The sequence below is a fragment of the Nicotiana tomentosiformis genome, chromosome 11, assembly GCF_000390325.3.
Source record: "Nicotiana tomentosiformis chromosome 11, ASM39032v3, whole genome shotgun sequence".
In the NCBI taxonomy this organism is placed as follows: domain Eukaryota; kingdom Viridiplantae; phylum Streptophyta; class Magnoliopsida; order Solanales; family Solanaceae; genus Nicotiana; species Nicotiana tomentosiformis.
This window is the reverse complement of record NC_090822.1, coordinates 56,199,964-56,218,027: the sequence shown is the minus strand read 5'-3', so window position 1 is coordinate 56,218,027 and position 18,064 is coordinate 56,199,964. Positions and strand designations below refer to the sequence as shown.

Genomic DNA, 18,064 nt, shown 5'->3' with positions numbered 1-18,064 from the left:
AGCCCCGATCCATATAATAATAAAGCCTATAAGGCCTGCTGCAGGCGGGCAGCCCCGATCCTATAAATATCCTCACAATTTATGAACACGACCGACTATGAAATGTACATTTTATATTAATTAAATTCAACAGCAACACGACCCTATGGGTCCCAAAATCTCGGCACGCAGCTAAAAACGTGATCTTTAATACGAGTCTCAGCTCAATTTCTCTAACACGTGGAGAATATTCGGATAATAACATGATTCTTTAATTTTTTACAACTCCACAGAATTTATTTATGTCACAACTTCTATGGTGCACGCCCACACGCTCGTCACCTAGCATGTGTGTCACCTCCAACAATTGATATAACATAAAATTCAAGGATTCATAGCCTCAAAACCAAGTTTATAAATGTTACTTACTTCAAACCGTGTAATTCTTTACTCTGCTATACCTTTGCCTCACGAATTGGTCTCCGAAAGTCTCGTATATAGTCATAATTAATTCGATTTAGTCAATACAGATTATTGGAATTTATTCCATATGAAAATACTAATTTTCCAACAAAATCTGAAGTTTAACTCAAAAATTGCCCGTGGGGCCCACGTCTCGGAACCCAAAAAAAGTTACAAAATATGAACACCCATTCAACCACGAGTCTAACCATACCAAATTGACCAAATTCCGACATCAACTCGACCTCCAAATCTTAAAATTCCTTATTTTTGAAAGATTTTGTAAAAATCCCAATTTCTTCCATTTGATTCACTAATAATTGATGAACATAACTATAAAATAATGAAATATAATCACATTCGGGTATAAAACACTTACCCCAGTCGAAGTCGTGAAGAAATCCTCAAAATCGCCCAAAATCCGAGCTCCAAAAATCCCAATCGAAAATGAAGAAATGACAGATTTTCAATCCTTATGTTTCTGCCTAGTTCGTATTTGCGGACAAAAATATCGCATTTGCGAATGAACAGTTCCTCGCATGAACAATGTTCGCAATTGTGATAAATGGTTCGCAATAGCAAACTGCACTAAAATCCAAAATCATCGCACTTGCGAATGAACAGTACCTCACCAGAAACCAGCAAACGCAAACTTCTCCGAAATGATCCGAAACCACCCCAAAACTGATCCGGAACCTCCCGGAGACAAACCATATATGAATTCCAATTATAAACACGCTACGGACCTGCTCGTGCACTCAAAACAATGAAAAGATGTTGTCTTGACCCGATATTGACCATGGTCAAACTCCCAAATTTCTTAACTTTACGAGTCTCTCAACTAATGATCCAAAAATACCCCCAAGCCCCTCGGGACCCCGTCAAATCATACCAACTAGTCCTAAAATATCATATGAACTTAGTCAAAACTTCAAATCACATCAAACAATGCTAGAACCATGAATCATTCCCCAATTCAAGCTTAATGAAATAAAGAAAGTTCCAACTTCAACATTCGATGTCAAAACCTATCAAATCAAGTCCAATTAACCTCAATTTTTTCATAAAAGTCATAAATGACACAACGGACCTATGAAAATTTTCAGAACTGGATTCCGACCCCGATATCAAAAAGTCAATTCCCCGGTCAAACTTCCAAACTTAAATTTCTATTTTATCCATTTCAAGCCTAAATTCACTACGGACTTCCAATTAATTTTACGAAAACACTCATAAGTCCAAAATCACCATACAGAGCTATTGAAATAATCAAAACTTTATTCCGAGGTCGTTTACACATGGGTTGACATCCAACCAACCTTTTAAACTTAAGTTTTAAACTTTGAAACTAAGTGTTCCCATTCATTCCAAGACCTCACCGGACCCAAACCATTTACCCCGACAAGTCATATAACAACTGTAAAGCATAATTTGAGCAGTAAATGAGGGAATATGGCTGTAATACTCAAAACGATCGGCCGGGTCATTACAGCGACCGACGCTTAACCTAGATACCCTGGTCAAGCAAGCCTTTACAATAACTTCTACCCAATTCACCCATGAATAAAGAGAAGAATACATTTCATTAATAAGTTAATAAGAAGTCATGTGAACAACACTAGTCTATTTTCCATTAGTCACGTAATTAACAAGTCCTTAAAACCGAACATTGTGCAATCATAGCTAAAGTGGAACATGTGACACGATTACAACATTTTTATTTAACCTTCCCAAAAATAGATACAACCCACACTATGTCTACAGATCCTCTAACAGGATCAAAAGAGTAGTATGACAGTGCCGGCAACAAGGCACCGGCTATACCTCAAAATACTATGTACAAAGGATAAAAAGATATAGGACCTCGAGGGCTCACCAACCCACCAGAGGAGTGGGTATGCTGCTATTACTGGTCAATGCTACCTGCTATGTAACCACCTGCATCCATTAAAGATGCAGCGCCCCCAGCAAAAGGGACATTAGTACATATCGAATAGTACTAGTATGTAAATCTAAACACCCTCTCAATAGAACGAGCAACAGTAAACCGAGAATAAAACATAAAATCAATAAAAGACTCAAACAGTATAAAGGTGTCAAGTCAAGGGAAAAGTAAATTTCAAATAGGATTCGGTAATATAAGTTAGGAGATCTTTAGCACCGGTACACCACCATGATTTAGCACGGAGTTCGATTTCATCCCGACCGGCTAAGCTGTCTCACCCCGAGGTGTACACTCAAAATACCACCATGTGCACGACATGGCATTCGATCTCAGCCCGATCGACTAAGCCGTCTCACCACAATGTCATGTGGGTCGACATCACATCACATCTCGCTAGCAATAATCTCATCTCATTTAAGGGAAAACATCTCAACACACCAATCTCATCTAATATCAGGGGAAACAGTCTCATAACATTAACACGGGGATTTGCCCCACATTCACTCCTACACCGATACGTGTAGTTTCGGGGTTAGGTTGTTTCGATCTACCCTTCCTCGTTGTCTAAACGATACTCCCAAGGTATTTATTATTAAAAGTACTTACCACTCAATTCGTATTCTTTTAAACCTCATTCATTTTATTGGCATCATTGGCCATAACACAATATCATTCTTGGTACGTTGGCCATATTTCTCACTTCATGCTCACTATTTTACTTTCAATCATTATCATGGATAATCAACAACAAGGCCTTTCAAATTAAGACTTTAAACACATACTTGAGAAATTTTAGGGTCTTAGGCACATGTGACTTCTTACACAGTTGACATGATAGCTTTCATAAAAATTCATGCTTTTAAATCATAACATAGTAACATACAGTCCGTACTCAATCCATACTCTCAAACATTAACTCAACATAATAAGAATCTTTGGAATACATATTAAATGCACAATTTTTTTGACACAAGGCTTATTTGACAAAAATTCCCTTTATAAAGAGCATCACAAGACTTACAAGGACATTGCAGGGTTCGATTCTAAGAGAAGAGTTTAGCCAACATACCTTGCCTCGAGCCTTTTAATTTACTAAAATATTCCGGAGATCGTAGCCACTTCGATCTATTTAGTGATATAGCAAAATTTAACACAAATTAGCAAGGAGTTCACAATTCTAGCTCACTTGAGCATTTTACCAAACGCTAGGCGTGCATTAAGATTTTAAGGTCCTCCTATGGTGGATTCTTTCAACCCACTACCCAAAGTTTACCCAAAAGAGCTCAACAATCTTCCCACTACCCTATACGGTACATGCATGTAAAATAAACAACTCCCATACCCAAGAATTGCTTTACTAATTACCCATTTTTAGTTAAATTCCGAAATTAAGGGTTAGGGTGTAGAAGCTTACCTTGTGGTTGAAGACCTTGTGAGTTACCCTAGAGAAATCTTCAAGGTTTGAACAAAGATTAATGAACAAATGACATAGAACTCCCTTTCTCACTCTAGACCATCTTCCTCTCTCTCTAAAATGTGAGTTTGAACCTTATAAAATGACCCTTAACATTGTTTTATAAGAATGGGGTCGGGTTTATAAAATCAAAAAACTGAAGCTCCGAAACATGATCTGTGGTCGCATATGCGACCGTATAATGCTTTTGCAGTCATCAAAATAGGCTGCAAAATGGCCCTCCGGAACTGGGCAATTCTGCCCCACTCTGCGGCAATTATGCGGTCCGCAGACCTGTTCTGTGATCGCATAATGCACCGCAGAACCTCCCTCCGGAAACTTTTCATGCTGGTTCCACGGTCTGCGAAATGGTTTTGCGATCGCATAGTGACCGCACAATATTACCTAAACTTTGCCCAGTTTTCTACTTCATTCTGCAGCCATTTGGCGGCCCGCAGAGTGATTCCACGGCCGCATAGTGGGCTGCAAAAATGTCTTTTTCTGCAAAAACTTTTCCTTCACTTCGTCAACACATAAGCGTACTTCGGCACTACGAAACCCGGGTTTTAGGTAAAATATTTACGGGGCCTTACAGTTAATTATTGAGTATATGGGGTCAGTTGTACTCACACTACACTCAGCAGTTTATGTGCAGATCCAGGTACTGCCGAGAGAGGTGATCGTTAGCAGGTGGTACCCGTACAAGTCCTTGGAGATTCGAGATAGATGATAATTCCATATGTGGACCTTGAAGTCTCATTTCGCCTTGATTATGTTATCACTATTTTATCATTCAGACAGTTCTGCATTTTGGATTTGACTATGTATCTAAATTATGTAACGCTCATATACTTGTTGACACCGGATCATGGGGTGGATTTAGATGCGTTGTTGCTATTGACTTCAGTTATTTAAAATTATTCTATTGTTGATATTATATATTTATGTTATTTAAGTTTGTTCCTGTTTGATTAATGCTGGCTTGCCTAGCACGCAGTGTTAGGCACCGTCACGACTTTGGTGGAGTTTGGGGACGTGATAGTAAAGTTGATTTAGGAGAGGCTTCACAAAGCTCAATCCAGGCAAAAGATTTTTGTGGACCAGATGATTCGTGATGTGGCTTTCATGGAGAGTGAGAAGGTTCTTCTTAGAGTTATGCCCAGGAAGGGTGTCATGCAGTTCGAGAAGAAGGAAAAGTTGAGCCCGAGGTTTATTGGACCTTTTGAAGTGTTGGAGAGAGTTGACGAGGTTGCTTATAGACATTTTTTTTCCTCCTAGTCTTTCGAGAGTTCATTCAGTATTCCATGTTTTATAGCTTCGGAAGTATCATAAAGATAAGTCCTATATTTTGGACTTAAGTACAGTGCAGTTGGAAGGAACGCTTATGAGGAGGAGTCGGTGGACATTTTTTTTTGGCAAGTTCGGAAGCTCAGGTCTAAAGATATTGTAGTGGTGAAGATGCAGTGGAGAGGTAAACCGGTCGAGGAGGCAACTTGGGAGACCGAGCATGATAAGCAGAGCAGATATCCTCATCTTTTGGGAACTTCAGGTATGAATCTAAAATTGTTCAGGGACGAATGTTTGTTTAAGAGGGGGAGAATGTAATGACCCGTCCAATTGTTTTGTGTATTTGAGCATATTTCCTCATTGATGCTTCTCGTGTGCTTAGTTGTGGTTTTGTGATTTGCGGAGATGGTTGGTTTGGTTCCGGAAAGGTTTTGGAATGAATTGGAACACTTAGTTCCATTGGCGAAAGCTTAAGTTATAAGTGAATTGGACTTAGGCGCATGCTCAGATTTGATTTTGGAGGTTTTAGGATGATTTGTCTTTTTTTGCCGAAAGTTAGCAATTTGAAGGTTTAGAAATTTCATGGGTTGACTTTCTGTGTCACGGCCCGACCTTTGGGAGCCGACCGGCGCTCAACTTAGATACCCCGGTCGAGCAAGCCTGCACAACGCCGTCTACCCAACTCACCCATGAATAAAGTGAAGATGCGTATCATTAATTATACAATAAGAAGGTCACGTGAACAACACAATTTCAATACCATTTGTTACTTCATTTATAAGTCTCAAAGGACGTTACACATTCATAGTTTGAAGTGGAACATGTGATACAAATACAACATTTCTAATTTGACTTTCCGAACACCAATATACAACCCACACTATGTCTACGGAGCCTCTAACTGAAACAAAAGAGTATTACAATAGCGCCGACAACAAGGCTCCGACCAAATCTCAAAATGCTATATACAAGGGATAAGAGATACAACACCTCGGAATGAAGTGGGGCTCACCAAGTTCGCTGAGGAGAGGGTGAACTGCTATCACTGCTTAAGGTCGCCCGATGTGGAACCACCTACATCCATTAAAGATGCAGCACCCCCGGCAAAAGGGACGTTAGAACATATAGAATAGTACTAGTATGAAACACTAAACACCCCCCCCATTGTAATGTTTTGAATATCATTCATTTCATTGGCATCAATGGCCTCGGAGAGCGCGACCAGTGCTCAACCGAGATTACCCGGCCGAGCAAGCCTACTATATTTCCTTCTACCCAACTCACCCATAAATGAAGAGAAGATAAATTTCATTAATTAACACCAAGAGGATTCATGAACAACACTAATTCCATCACCATTAGTTACTTCATTTATAAAGTCTCAAAATACATACACTTTCGTAGTTTGAAGTGGAACATGTAATACAAAAGATACAAAAGAGTACAATGATAGTGCCGGGAACAAAACTCCAACTATACCTCAAAACATAATACACACGGAATAAAAGATGCACTAGCCCAAAATGATGTGGGGCTCACCAAGTCAACTAGGAAGAAGTGTACCGCTATCACTGGTCAATGCCTTCCGCTGTGGAACCACCTGCATCTATTAGCCCCACGCAAAAGGGACATTAGTACATGTCGAAAACTACTAGTATGAAAACCAAACACCTATGCAAGGACTTGGAAATACAACATGAATATGATGAATCATGGTAACAATAAAAGGCTTAGATAGCCGTTAAAGCCATAGCAAATTTATTAAGAGCTTTCAATAACATTTATAAAGTTTTAAGTAGGGGGTCCTCTGCAACCACCTTTACACAAAGCGGCCATGCCGCCTCACACGAATGTATGCGGGTGGAGGTGCAATCACAATACCAGAACTCTATACAAAGCGGCCCTACCACCTCACCCCAATGTATGCGGGTGGAGGTGTAATCACAATACCACAACTCTACACAAAACGGCGATGCCGCCTCACACGAAGGCATGCGGGTGGAGGTGCAATCACAATACCAGAACTCTACACAAAGCGGCCCTGCCACCTCACCCCAATGTATGCGGGTGGAGGTGTATTCACAATACCATAACTCCACACAAAGCAACCCCGCCGCCTCACCCCAATGTATGCGGGTGGAGGTGTATTCACAATGCCACACTTCGGATACCCAAAATGATAATAGTTTTTACAAAAGAGTTCTCTTCTAATCGACCATTTGGCACCTTTGGCCTTAGCAAGTGTAAGTTCATAAGGTTTCATCATATGAGAAATAAGTTTTTAATCACACTGATTTCATACAAGACTTTCTTCCCAAAAGGGGTATAACATAATTAAGACAAAAATAGATAACCATTAACACACGAGGGTTCTAGCACGACATGCCAATCGAGAATCAATTTTACTAGTTTGAATATCCCACATCAATAGCGTTCCATGTTCGGACTTCACACGATTGAGTTTTGTAAGAATATGGGAATTCCAATACCAGAAAAGAGTTTAGCCTTTATACCTCGAAAAAGCTTTTCGTAATGTAACAATAATGTCCCAACACTTCTATATACGAATCTATAGAGGAGGAGAGAATTACAAGCACTATTAGAGGAATTCAAATGGCAAGGGTTGTTATAAATATGACCCGACCTTTCCCTTGGCTAATTCAAGAACAACACCACCCAAGATTGTTCAACAACTTCCCCATCTCTATTAGCTCATACATGTGATACAATCTACCCTCATCACCTATAATCAACCCAAACCCGAAATTGAAGAATTGGGGGACGGAATTCTTACCTTTTTGATGCCCTAGCAAGTTTCTTTTGATGAAATTCCAAGGTTTTTGTCACGACCCAAAAATCACTAATCGTGATAGCACCTAACTCAACCTGCTACGTAAGCCAACTAACAATCAATACAATCTAAATGAAATTTGTAGGAAAATAATGAAGAATTATCTGAACTTTTACAAATTAACCTAAGAACTGGTGATACAAATCATGAGCTTCTAAGACTTAGAATTTACAAAGTTGATACAAATAATTACACGATCTGTTTGAAAGCTATATAAACAGATTAACAAAATCTAAAGCCACCAAGGATAAGTGGCAGCTATATTCAAAATGCACGAACATCTTTAGGGTCGCTCCCGACATCACCAGCAGCTCCGCTCCAAAAGTCTGCACGCAAGGTGCAAAAGTGTAGTATGAGTACAACCGACCCCATGTACCCCGCCCGGTTAAAACCCGAGTCTAAGGGTAGTTCTTGACTACCCAGAGCCTCACAAGTCCAAATACGTCTTTTGTTTCCAAATCCGAGTCCTATTCGACTCTCAAATCCTAAATTTTTATTTTTCAAAGTATTGACAAAATCCCCAAATGTTTTCCTAAATTCTCATGAATTTGATGTTAAGTCTTATGTAAAATCATGCAATGTAGTTGAGAATTGATTAGAGCTACTTACCCAATGATTTGGTATGAAAATCCCTTCACTAAAATGCCTCCCATCGAAGCTAGAGTTCAAAATATAACAAAATGAAGCTAAGTCTCGGAATTCTCAGCATTTAGCAGGCTGCGGATGTCGCTTTTAGCGACAAAGGGTTTGCAAATGCGACCTCCGCAAATGCGGATAGAATATTGCAAATGCGACCCCTGACAGACCAGGCCTTCATTGCAAATGCGATACAGAGTTCACAAATGCGAAACTCTTCAGGCTTCACAAAAGCAATAACTGCATCGCAAATGCGATCCAGTCCCCAGCAACCCTGGTTCACAAATACGAACACTACCTCGCAAATACGGTAGTCGCATTTGCGACCAAAATATAGCAAATGCGATGAAACCAGAACAACACTCAAGGTTCTTACCAAAACACTCCGAAGCTAATCCAAAACTCACCCGAGCCCCCGAGGCTCCAAACCAAACACCCACACAAGTCTAAAAACATAACACGAACTCGATCAAGCGATCAAAACATCAAAAATAACCTCTAGAATCATGAATCGTGATGCCAAAACACATGAAGATCAAAGTAAACTTCAAGAACCTCTAGAATCGCAACCGAGCGTTCGAACCATATCAAATCAACTCCAAATGGCACCAACTCTTGTAGACACTTCACATTTGACATTACAGACCTACTCCAACTTCTGGAATTGGAATCTGACCTCGATATCAAAAAGTCCAGTCCCGTCAAACTTCCAAAAAAATCCAACTTCCGCCATTTCAAGACTAATTCAACTACGGACCTCCAAATTACAATCCGAACGCGCTCCTAACTCCAAAATCACCCAACGGAGCTAACTGAACTAACGAAACTCCATTCCGAGATCCAATGCAAAAATGTCAAACTTGGTCAACTCTTCCAACTTAGAGCTTAAAACTTGAAGTTCATTCTTCCAAATCGATTCTGGATAACTTGGAAAACAACACCGACGATTTACGCAAATGATAATACATCATGCGGAGATACTCGAGCCCTCAAACTATCGAGAAAAAGTGCAAATGCTCAAAACGACCAGTTGGGTCGTTACAGTTTGATCAAAGTAGATTAGTAAGGTCCTTAGTCCTCCCATGTCTCTCTCTAGGATAGCTCACTCCTCTCTCTGAAATGTCAGAATCTCCCCGAAATATGAACCCTCAGGCCAGATAAATTGAATGGGGGTCGGATTATAAAACTATAAAGATGAAGCCCTGAAGTAGATCTACGGTCCGCAAAATGGACCGCATAATGGCCGTCCAGAACTGGGTGGTTCTACTTCACTCTGCGATAGGTCTGCGGTCCGCAGACCAATTCTGCGGTTGCATAATGGACCGCAGAACCTCCATTCAAACTTTCTCTTGCTGGTTCTGCGATGGGATCTGCGGCCCTCAAAGCGGTTCTGCGATTGCATAATGGGTCGTATAATGGTCCTCAAAATTGGCAAATTTTTCTGCTTCACTCTGCGGCCGATCTGCGGCCCGCAAACGGGTTTTGCGGGCGCATAGTGGATCGCAAAAATGCCATGTTCTGAAAACGTTTTCCTTCAACTCCTCGATGCATTGAGAAACCTCAAAAGTCCGTACCGCGGTCTACAATCCTCACATATATTAGCTTACCTTGGTACCACAAAAATCTCGAGTTCTAGGTGAACTTTCACGGGGCCTTACATTGGTCGCACATCATATTTCATACTCCCTTCTTTCACTTTCAAATATCATCATGGATCATTAACAACAAGGCTTTTCAAATTAAGACTTTAAATACGCATGTGAGAAAATACGAGTCTTAGGCACATAGAGATTTCTTATACAATTTGGCATAATAGCTTTCATTTGAGCTCGACATGAAGTCACAACATTTTAATACTTTGAAAACGCTCCTGAAGAATAACATAGTATGATAAGAATATGCGGAACATATTTTGAACATATATATATATATATATATATATATATATCTATCTTTCGACACCAAGCTTTTTCGGAATAGCCAATTTATAGTAAACAACTCGGGACTTACAATAACATCGTGGGATTAAATTCTAAGAGAGAAGTATAGCTTATATACCTTGTTTACGTTTCCTTGAATTACTACAATGTTCCAGAAAAATCTTAGCAACTTCGATCTATTTGGAAATATAACAAATTTGAACACAAATTAGGAAGAAGTTCACGGGTTCAGCTTATTTGAGCATTTTAACAAACAATAGGTGGACATTATGATATCAATGTCCACCTATGGTGGGTTCCTTCAATCTCACAACCAAAATTCTACCCATTTGAGCTCAACAACCTTCCCACAAACCTTGATAGCACATGCATGCATGAATACCACTCTCACGCCCAAGAATAAAATTCCCCATTAACAATCTTCTACACCAAACTCGAAATTGAAACTAGGGCAAGGAACCTTACATCCTAGAGGAAGACCTTGTGAGTATTCCTTGTGAATTCTCCAACATTTGAGCAAGGATTGATGAGCAACTAGCTGAGGGACTTCTCCTCTCACTCTATAGCACTTCCTCTCTCTAGAAATATTAGATTTTGACTTTACAAATGGTCCTTAACATCTATATATCGAAATAGGGTCGGGTTATAAAAACCAAAAAATGGACGCTCTGAACACAATTATGCGGTAGCAGAGTGGACCACAGAATGGGTGTGCGGTTCGCAAAATGGACCGCATAAGTGATGTTAAGAACTGGACTGCTCGGGTCAGGTCTGCGGTAGTTCTGCGGTCTGCAAACCTGCTCTTCAGTCGCATAATACGCCGCAGAATTCCCCTCCGGATAACTTCGTGCTGGGTCTCCGATGGATTGTGCGACCCATGAAAACATTATGCGGTCGCATATTGGACCGCAAAATGACCCTCCAAAATTGGCCATTTTTCTGTTGCACTCTGTGGCCGGTCTACGGCCCACACAGTGATTCTGCGGCCACATAGACGATGGCAGAATTGCCCTGCTCTGCAAAAAAAACATTTCTTCAATTCCCCAATGCATTATTCAACCCATAAGTCTACCTTGGCATCACGAAACCACGAGTTCTAGGTGAAATTATTTTACGGGGCCTTACATCCTCCCCCACTTAAGATTATTCGTCCTCGAATGAGGGTCAAATCAGGAAAAAAATTGTTCTCTAACAAGTCCTTCAATTGCTCCTTAAGTTCCTTCAATTCTGTTGGTGCCATTTTGTACGGTGGAATGGATATAGGCTGCGTGCCTGGCATCATATCAATTCCAAAATCAATCACCCTGTCTGGTGGAATCCCAGGGAGATAATCAGGAAAAACCTCCAGAAATTCATTCACAACAGGCATAGACTCAAGTGTAGGTGCCTTAGCATCAGTGTTCGTAACCCGGACCAAATGGTAAATACACCCCTTGTTGATCATCTTCATGGCCTTAAGGTAAGAAATAAACCTACCCTTTGGCACCACATCATCCCCCTTCCATTCAATAACTGGCTCATTTAGAAATTCAAACCTAACGGTTTTGGTTCGACAATCAAGCTAGGCAAAATATGAATAAAGCCAGTCCATCCCCATTATTACATCCCCAATTCAATAAGATCGGCTGTGGTGTTCCGACCATGCACCGTGACAATATAATCCCTATAAACCCGTACAGCCACAATAGCTCACCAACTAGAGTAGATACAAAGAACGGCTCATGAAGCTGTTTCGGTTCTATCCCAAATTCCATAAAAACATAAGGAGTGACATACTACAAAGTGGAACCAGGATAAATAAGAGAATATATATCATGAGATTGGACAGTCAATATACCTCTTACAACATCTGGAGAAGCCTCTGAACTCTGGCAGCCACTCATAGGATAGAAACGGTTGAGTCTTCCTGAACTTTGTGCACCACCCCTAGCTTCAGCACACCCTCTGGGTGCTGGAGCGCCTCGAGCTGGAGAAGGTGCTGCAGATGTAGTAGCTGCAGAACTGGCTGGTTGTGTTGTACCCCTGCCCATGCTCTGGTGGGATGAACGGCAATCCCTCTGAATATGACCCTTAAATACCACACCAGTAGCATATGTTCTTGTCCATGAAGCAATCCCCAAAATAAATCTTCCCACACATAGGGCATGGGGGACTCCGCTGCTGTTGGAATCTCCCTCCAGGCCGACTTTGCTGGTAGGGTCCCCTATTGCCCTGACTGGGCCTAAAACAACTCCACTGCTGCTGACTAGGCCCTGATGGCTAGGCACTAACCGAAGACTAAGCAAAGGACTGGGATGGCCCTGACAACCCTCCCCTGAATGCTTACCTGCCACCACCACCACCAGAAGTACCATTAAAGTTTCCAGCTGATTGGGCCTTGTTGCTACCCTCTCGCTCCATTCTATTCTTCAGTTTGCAAGTTTCTGTGGCTTGCAAAAATGCCACTATTTTACCATTATTCATATCAGAGTTCAAGATAGTTGTAGCGGCCTCATTAATAACTAAGGGGCTAAGGCCCTGCACAAACCGATGCACTCTAGCATCCATAGTGGGCAACATGAAGATGACATACTTGGACAGGCGTGCGAACCTCATATAATACTCTCACACATTCATGATACCTTGTTTCAGACTCTCAAACTTGGCGGCATGGGCTGCCCTAGTCTTGGCAGGCAAGAAATAGTCGATAAAGGCATCGGCAAACTCACTCTACCTCGTCGTAGGGCTCCCCTCCTCAGGGGATTTCTCCCACATCTCAAACCAATAACAGGCCACCTCTTTCAGGTGGTAGGAGGCCAACTTTACTCCTTCTGTCTTAGTATCTTGCATAACTCGGAGAGTCTTGTGCATCTCATCAATAATGTCTTGGGCCTCCTCCTCATAATTAGTACCCGTGAACACTGGAGGATCCAATTGAAGGAATCTGTTCACCCTAGAACTAGCAGAATCCCCTTGCTAGCTAGACGAAGTAGGTGCAACATTCAATCTCTGGACTTTTGAAGCCACTATCTTAGCCAACATCTGTATGGCACCCCTAAGGTCCCCATCAGAAACACCGGGACCAGAAGCTGGAGCTGGAGGTGGAATAGCTGCACCCTTAGTAGGAGTAAGGATTGCTTCAGTCTGAGCAAGAGTAGTAGAATCAGGTGGTGTAGTAGCTCGGGGAATATCCTCACCCCTCAGGTGTTCATCCGCATCATTAGGTATAGAATCAACCGCCACTCCTGGGTGGCATTGGCTCCTTGGCCATTTCTTGCTTTCTTCCTAGGCATCATGTACTAAAAATTAGAGTAATGCACGAGTTAAAGGAGGAAGAGTCATACAATCAGCTCTATCACGCGATCTAGAACATCAAAGAAATGTATCATTCTTAAAAGCCCAAGTAGCCTTCTAATTTTTGATGTGGTTGACAACACACCGATAAGAAACTCTACTATACATGGCTCCGAGACATCCGAGAACACTTTAAAACCTTAGGCTCTGATACCAAGCTTTTCACGCTCCGAACTCGAGGAGCACGACCGACGCTAAGCTGAGATACCTCGGGCGAGCAAGCCTGCACAATGCCATCTACCCAACTCACCCATGAATAAAGTGAAGAGGTGTTTCATTAATTAGACAATAAGAAGGTCATCACCAAACCATGGGTTCTAGGTGAAATATTTTATGGGGCCCTACATTCTGGGACTTGGTATAGGTACACTTTATCATTTATAACTTGTATTCCAAGTTTGGTCTCATTCCGACTTGGTTTGAGATTCTTTTGTTTCAAAGCTTGCATGATGCGTTTTGGTGTTCGTTTCGTGGTTTTGTATGTTATTTTGATATTCCGATCTCGTGACCGAGTTAATATGAGGTTTATGTACTTTTGTGGATGTTTGGTGTGGGGACTCAAGGGTAGCAATTGAGTTTTGATTTTGATTTCAAAGTAGATTGGTGAAGCTTCAGTTTTGCTGGCGCTGCAGACCTCACATTTGCGAGGGAGTGCTCGTATTTGCGAAGGACCACAATATTGTACTTGAAATTGCTTTTGCAACGGTTGGCTGTCATAGGGGACTTCTCATTTGCGAGGGGTCTCATTGCATTTGTAACATTGGCTGGCATGCTGGGAACTTCGCAATTGTGAGGTTAGGGCTCACATTTGCGACATTTGCTGGGGGCAGACTGGGTTTGCATTTGCAAGCTCAGGGTCGTGTTTGTGGAGGTCTTATTTGCTAGCCTCTAGTCGAAAATGCGACATCTGTAGTCTTTGTGAGGTGCTATGTTTTAAGAGGATTTTCACACAAGGCTATTGGGTAATTGATTTTCACTTGGTTTTGAAATTTTATCTTGATTCCTCATGAAATTTTACACCTAAATCATAGAACTTTAAAGGGAATTTTTGGGGACGTTTGAATATATTTTGAAAAATAAAAATTGGGAATTTGAGAGTCAATTTGGACTTGATTTTTGAATCTAAACACATATTTGGACTCGTGGGGTTATGGGTAGTTGGGATCTACCCCTTGACTCGGGTATTGACCATGTGGGCTCGGGGTTGATTTTTGTTAACTTTTGAGGAATTGGGTAAATATTGGGACTTTATTATTTGGAATTGATTTCTTTAGCATTGTTTGATCTTATTGAGTTATTTTTTGCTAGAGTTGAGCCGTAAGGAAGGGAATTTTAAAGGGAAGGCATTTCTAGAGTATTAATTTGGCTTGTTTGAGGTATGTATCGTGCCTAACCTTTTGTGGGAGAAATACCCCTTTAGGATTTGGCTTTATTTGCCTATTCGTCTTATATGGAAATTGACATGTACGCGAGGTGATGAGCGTGTACAGATGCGATATGCGTGGTTTATTATCGGATTATACATTAGGCTATTAATATTCCTTGATTTGATGATCTGCATTACATAAAACATGTTTAAACACATCGTGACTACATGAAATTGATTACTACAATTGATTTTGCCGTAGTCATGTTTTATATGTTGAACACCCATCTCCATTTTATTTTTTCATGTCCTTATGCATCTTGTTAATAAATTACGGGCTTATATCCTTGATGAAAATTTGGCATACTGCTTTGTGATAATTATGGCACATGTGGACATGTTGGGCGAATTGATTGGGTCTTGGCGTGAGGTCTCTGCTATGAGATTGTGATAATTGTTATGCACATGGGGCGAAATAAGGGTAGCGTTTTCTCAGGTTTTCCCATATGGCGAAATAAAGGTGGTGATATGCACATGTGGCAAAATAAGGGCGGCATTTCTTGATATTGCACATGCAGCAAAATAAGGGCAGCATTATTGATGTTGTTATGTGATTGTTGGAGGGTGATTCTATTGATGATGTTTATGCGATGAAACAGGGATGATATTTTTGATCATATACATGTTTTCTTTAAACTCTGTCATGTATTTTAATGAGTTGCCAGTTGTATTTGACATGATATCATATGCCTCTATTTTTACTTGATGATTTGTTGTTGAAGATGGATTCTCCTACGTTTAGTTGTTATCACATGTTCTAACGAGATTGTTGATATTGTCTTCCGTTACATATTTTGTTGCCAATTATTGTTATATTGCAAAGGTTTATTGACTAGTGAGTATCATATGACTTGAATCTCGTCACTACTCCACTGAGGTTAGTCTTAATACTTACTGGGTATCGATTGTGGTGTACTCATACTATACTTCTGCATATTTTGTGCAGATCCGGGTGTTGGCGACAGTGGACATAGGATGTGAGTGCACACACCGACCATGAGGATTCAAGGTAGTGCTAAATGATCGTCGTTGTCCCTTGAAGTCTCATCTGTTAAGTTAATACTGTTAATTTTACATTCGAAAAGTAATGTATTTTGAGATACCCTTTCAATTAGAGCTGATGAATTTGTACTACCTAGTTTTGGGAGGTTATATTTGGTATTACCATTTTGGCTTATGTCATAAATATTTCCGCTGTTTATTGTTAAATTCAATCTCATTATATCTTGTATTGATAATTATATATTGTTGATGTTATGGGCTTACCTAGTTTTTGTTACGACCCAAAACTAACCTGTCATGATGGCGCCTATCGTGGAACTAGGCAAGCCGACTCATTTCCAAAACAAACCGATATTTTCATTTCAAAGAAAAATTCAAGGCTATTTAACATACAAACCTTCGTAAAGGAGTTCAAATAAAAAAAAACAAAAGTGCAGAAAAGAGACTAACATAGTCTCGAAAATATCGGGGTGTCACTAGTCATGAGCATCTACTACAATTTGTCTGACAATATCGAGACTAACATAGTCTCGAAAATAGCTAAATACAACTAAAGGAAGATAAAACGGAGAAGAGCAGTGTTGCGATCGCCAGGCAGCTACCTTGCTATCCCCGAGAAAATCTGCAAACGGAATAGTCAACAGCCGCTACCGTGTCTAGTTACACCTGGATCTGCACACAAGGTGCAGGGAGTACCGTAAGTATGCCAACTCAGTAAGTAACAATAGTAAATAAAGACTGAGCAGTAGTGACGAGCAATAAAGCATATAAAGTTCATATCATGAAATCTCGGTAAAATACACATGCTTTAAAAATTAGTGTTTGAATCAAATCATCTCGTTTAAACCCAGTTTCAGTGCAAAAATCATTTGAAGATGTTTTTCTTCAACAATTTCGAACAAAGGCTCAATGCAAAGGTGAGCAAAAAAATGATGAATTCATAAACAGTCCCTCGGGCAAAACATCACTCACATACGACCCCTCGGGCAAACCTCAGAGTCACTCGTATACAGCCCCTCAGGCATACCTCACAATCACTCGTAAACAGCCCCTCGGGCATACCTCACCATCACTCAACACTCGGCACTCGGCACATGCACTCAGTAGGTACTTGCACTCACTGGGGGTTTGTACAGACACCGGAGGGGCTCCTTCAGCCCAAGCGATATATCAAGCCAAATCATGGCATAAATCAATTAGGCCATCGGCCTATATAAAACATGCTTCGGCGTGCAGCTCGATCCCATAAATATCCTCACAAATCAAGCCCTCGTCCTTACTCAGTCATAAACCTTTCAAGCCACTTGGGCTCTTAGTAAAACAGGGTATTCAGCCCAAAACAACATTTATATGCATCAAAACAGAGTAACAAAAATCGAGTTATACAGTAAACAGATATAACCATGACTGAGTATAGATTTTCAATCGAAAACAGTGATAGGATAGTAAGAAAAGGCCCATAAGGGTTCAAACAGCACTAGCACAAGACCCAAACATGGCATTCAGCCCGAATTAAAGAAACTCATTTCTAAAACTCATAAGTATCATATAGTTTCAACAAAATATGCAACTTTACAGTTGCAACAGGACGGAACAAGTCACAATCCCCAAATCTGGGGTTTCATACCCTCAGGACTAGATTTACAATCGTTTCTTACCTCAAACCGATCAAATCTCGACCCCGCGATGCTCTTGCCTCTTGACTCGCCCTTAAAATGCTCCGAATCTATTCACAATCAGTACAATACCA

General features: G+C 40.7%; 1 protein-coding gene across 1 annotated transcript; it reads right to left on the bottom strand.

The window, feature by feature from the left end:
- Positions 1-12,328: 12,328 nt before the first annotated feature.
- Positions 12,329-13,100, bottom strand: LOC138901487 (uncharacterized). Its single transcript, XM_070189256.1, has 2 exons — positions 12,880-13,100; positions 12,329-12,650 (listed from the first exon to the last, which is right to left on the bottom strand). Exons 1-2 carry the CDS (start codon positions 13,098-13,100, stop codon positions 12,329-12,331), a joined length of 543 nt encoding a protein of 180 aa, XP_070045357.1.
- Between the last annotated feature and the right edge of the window lie 4,964 nt (positions 13,101-18,064).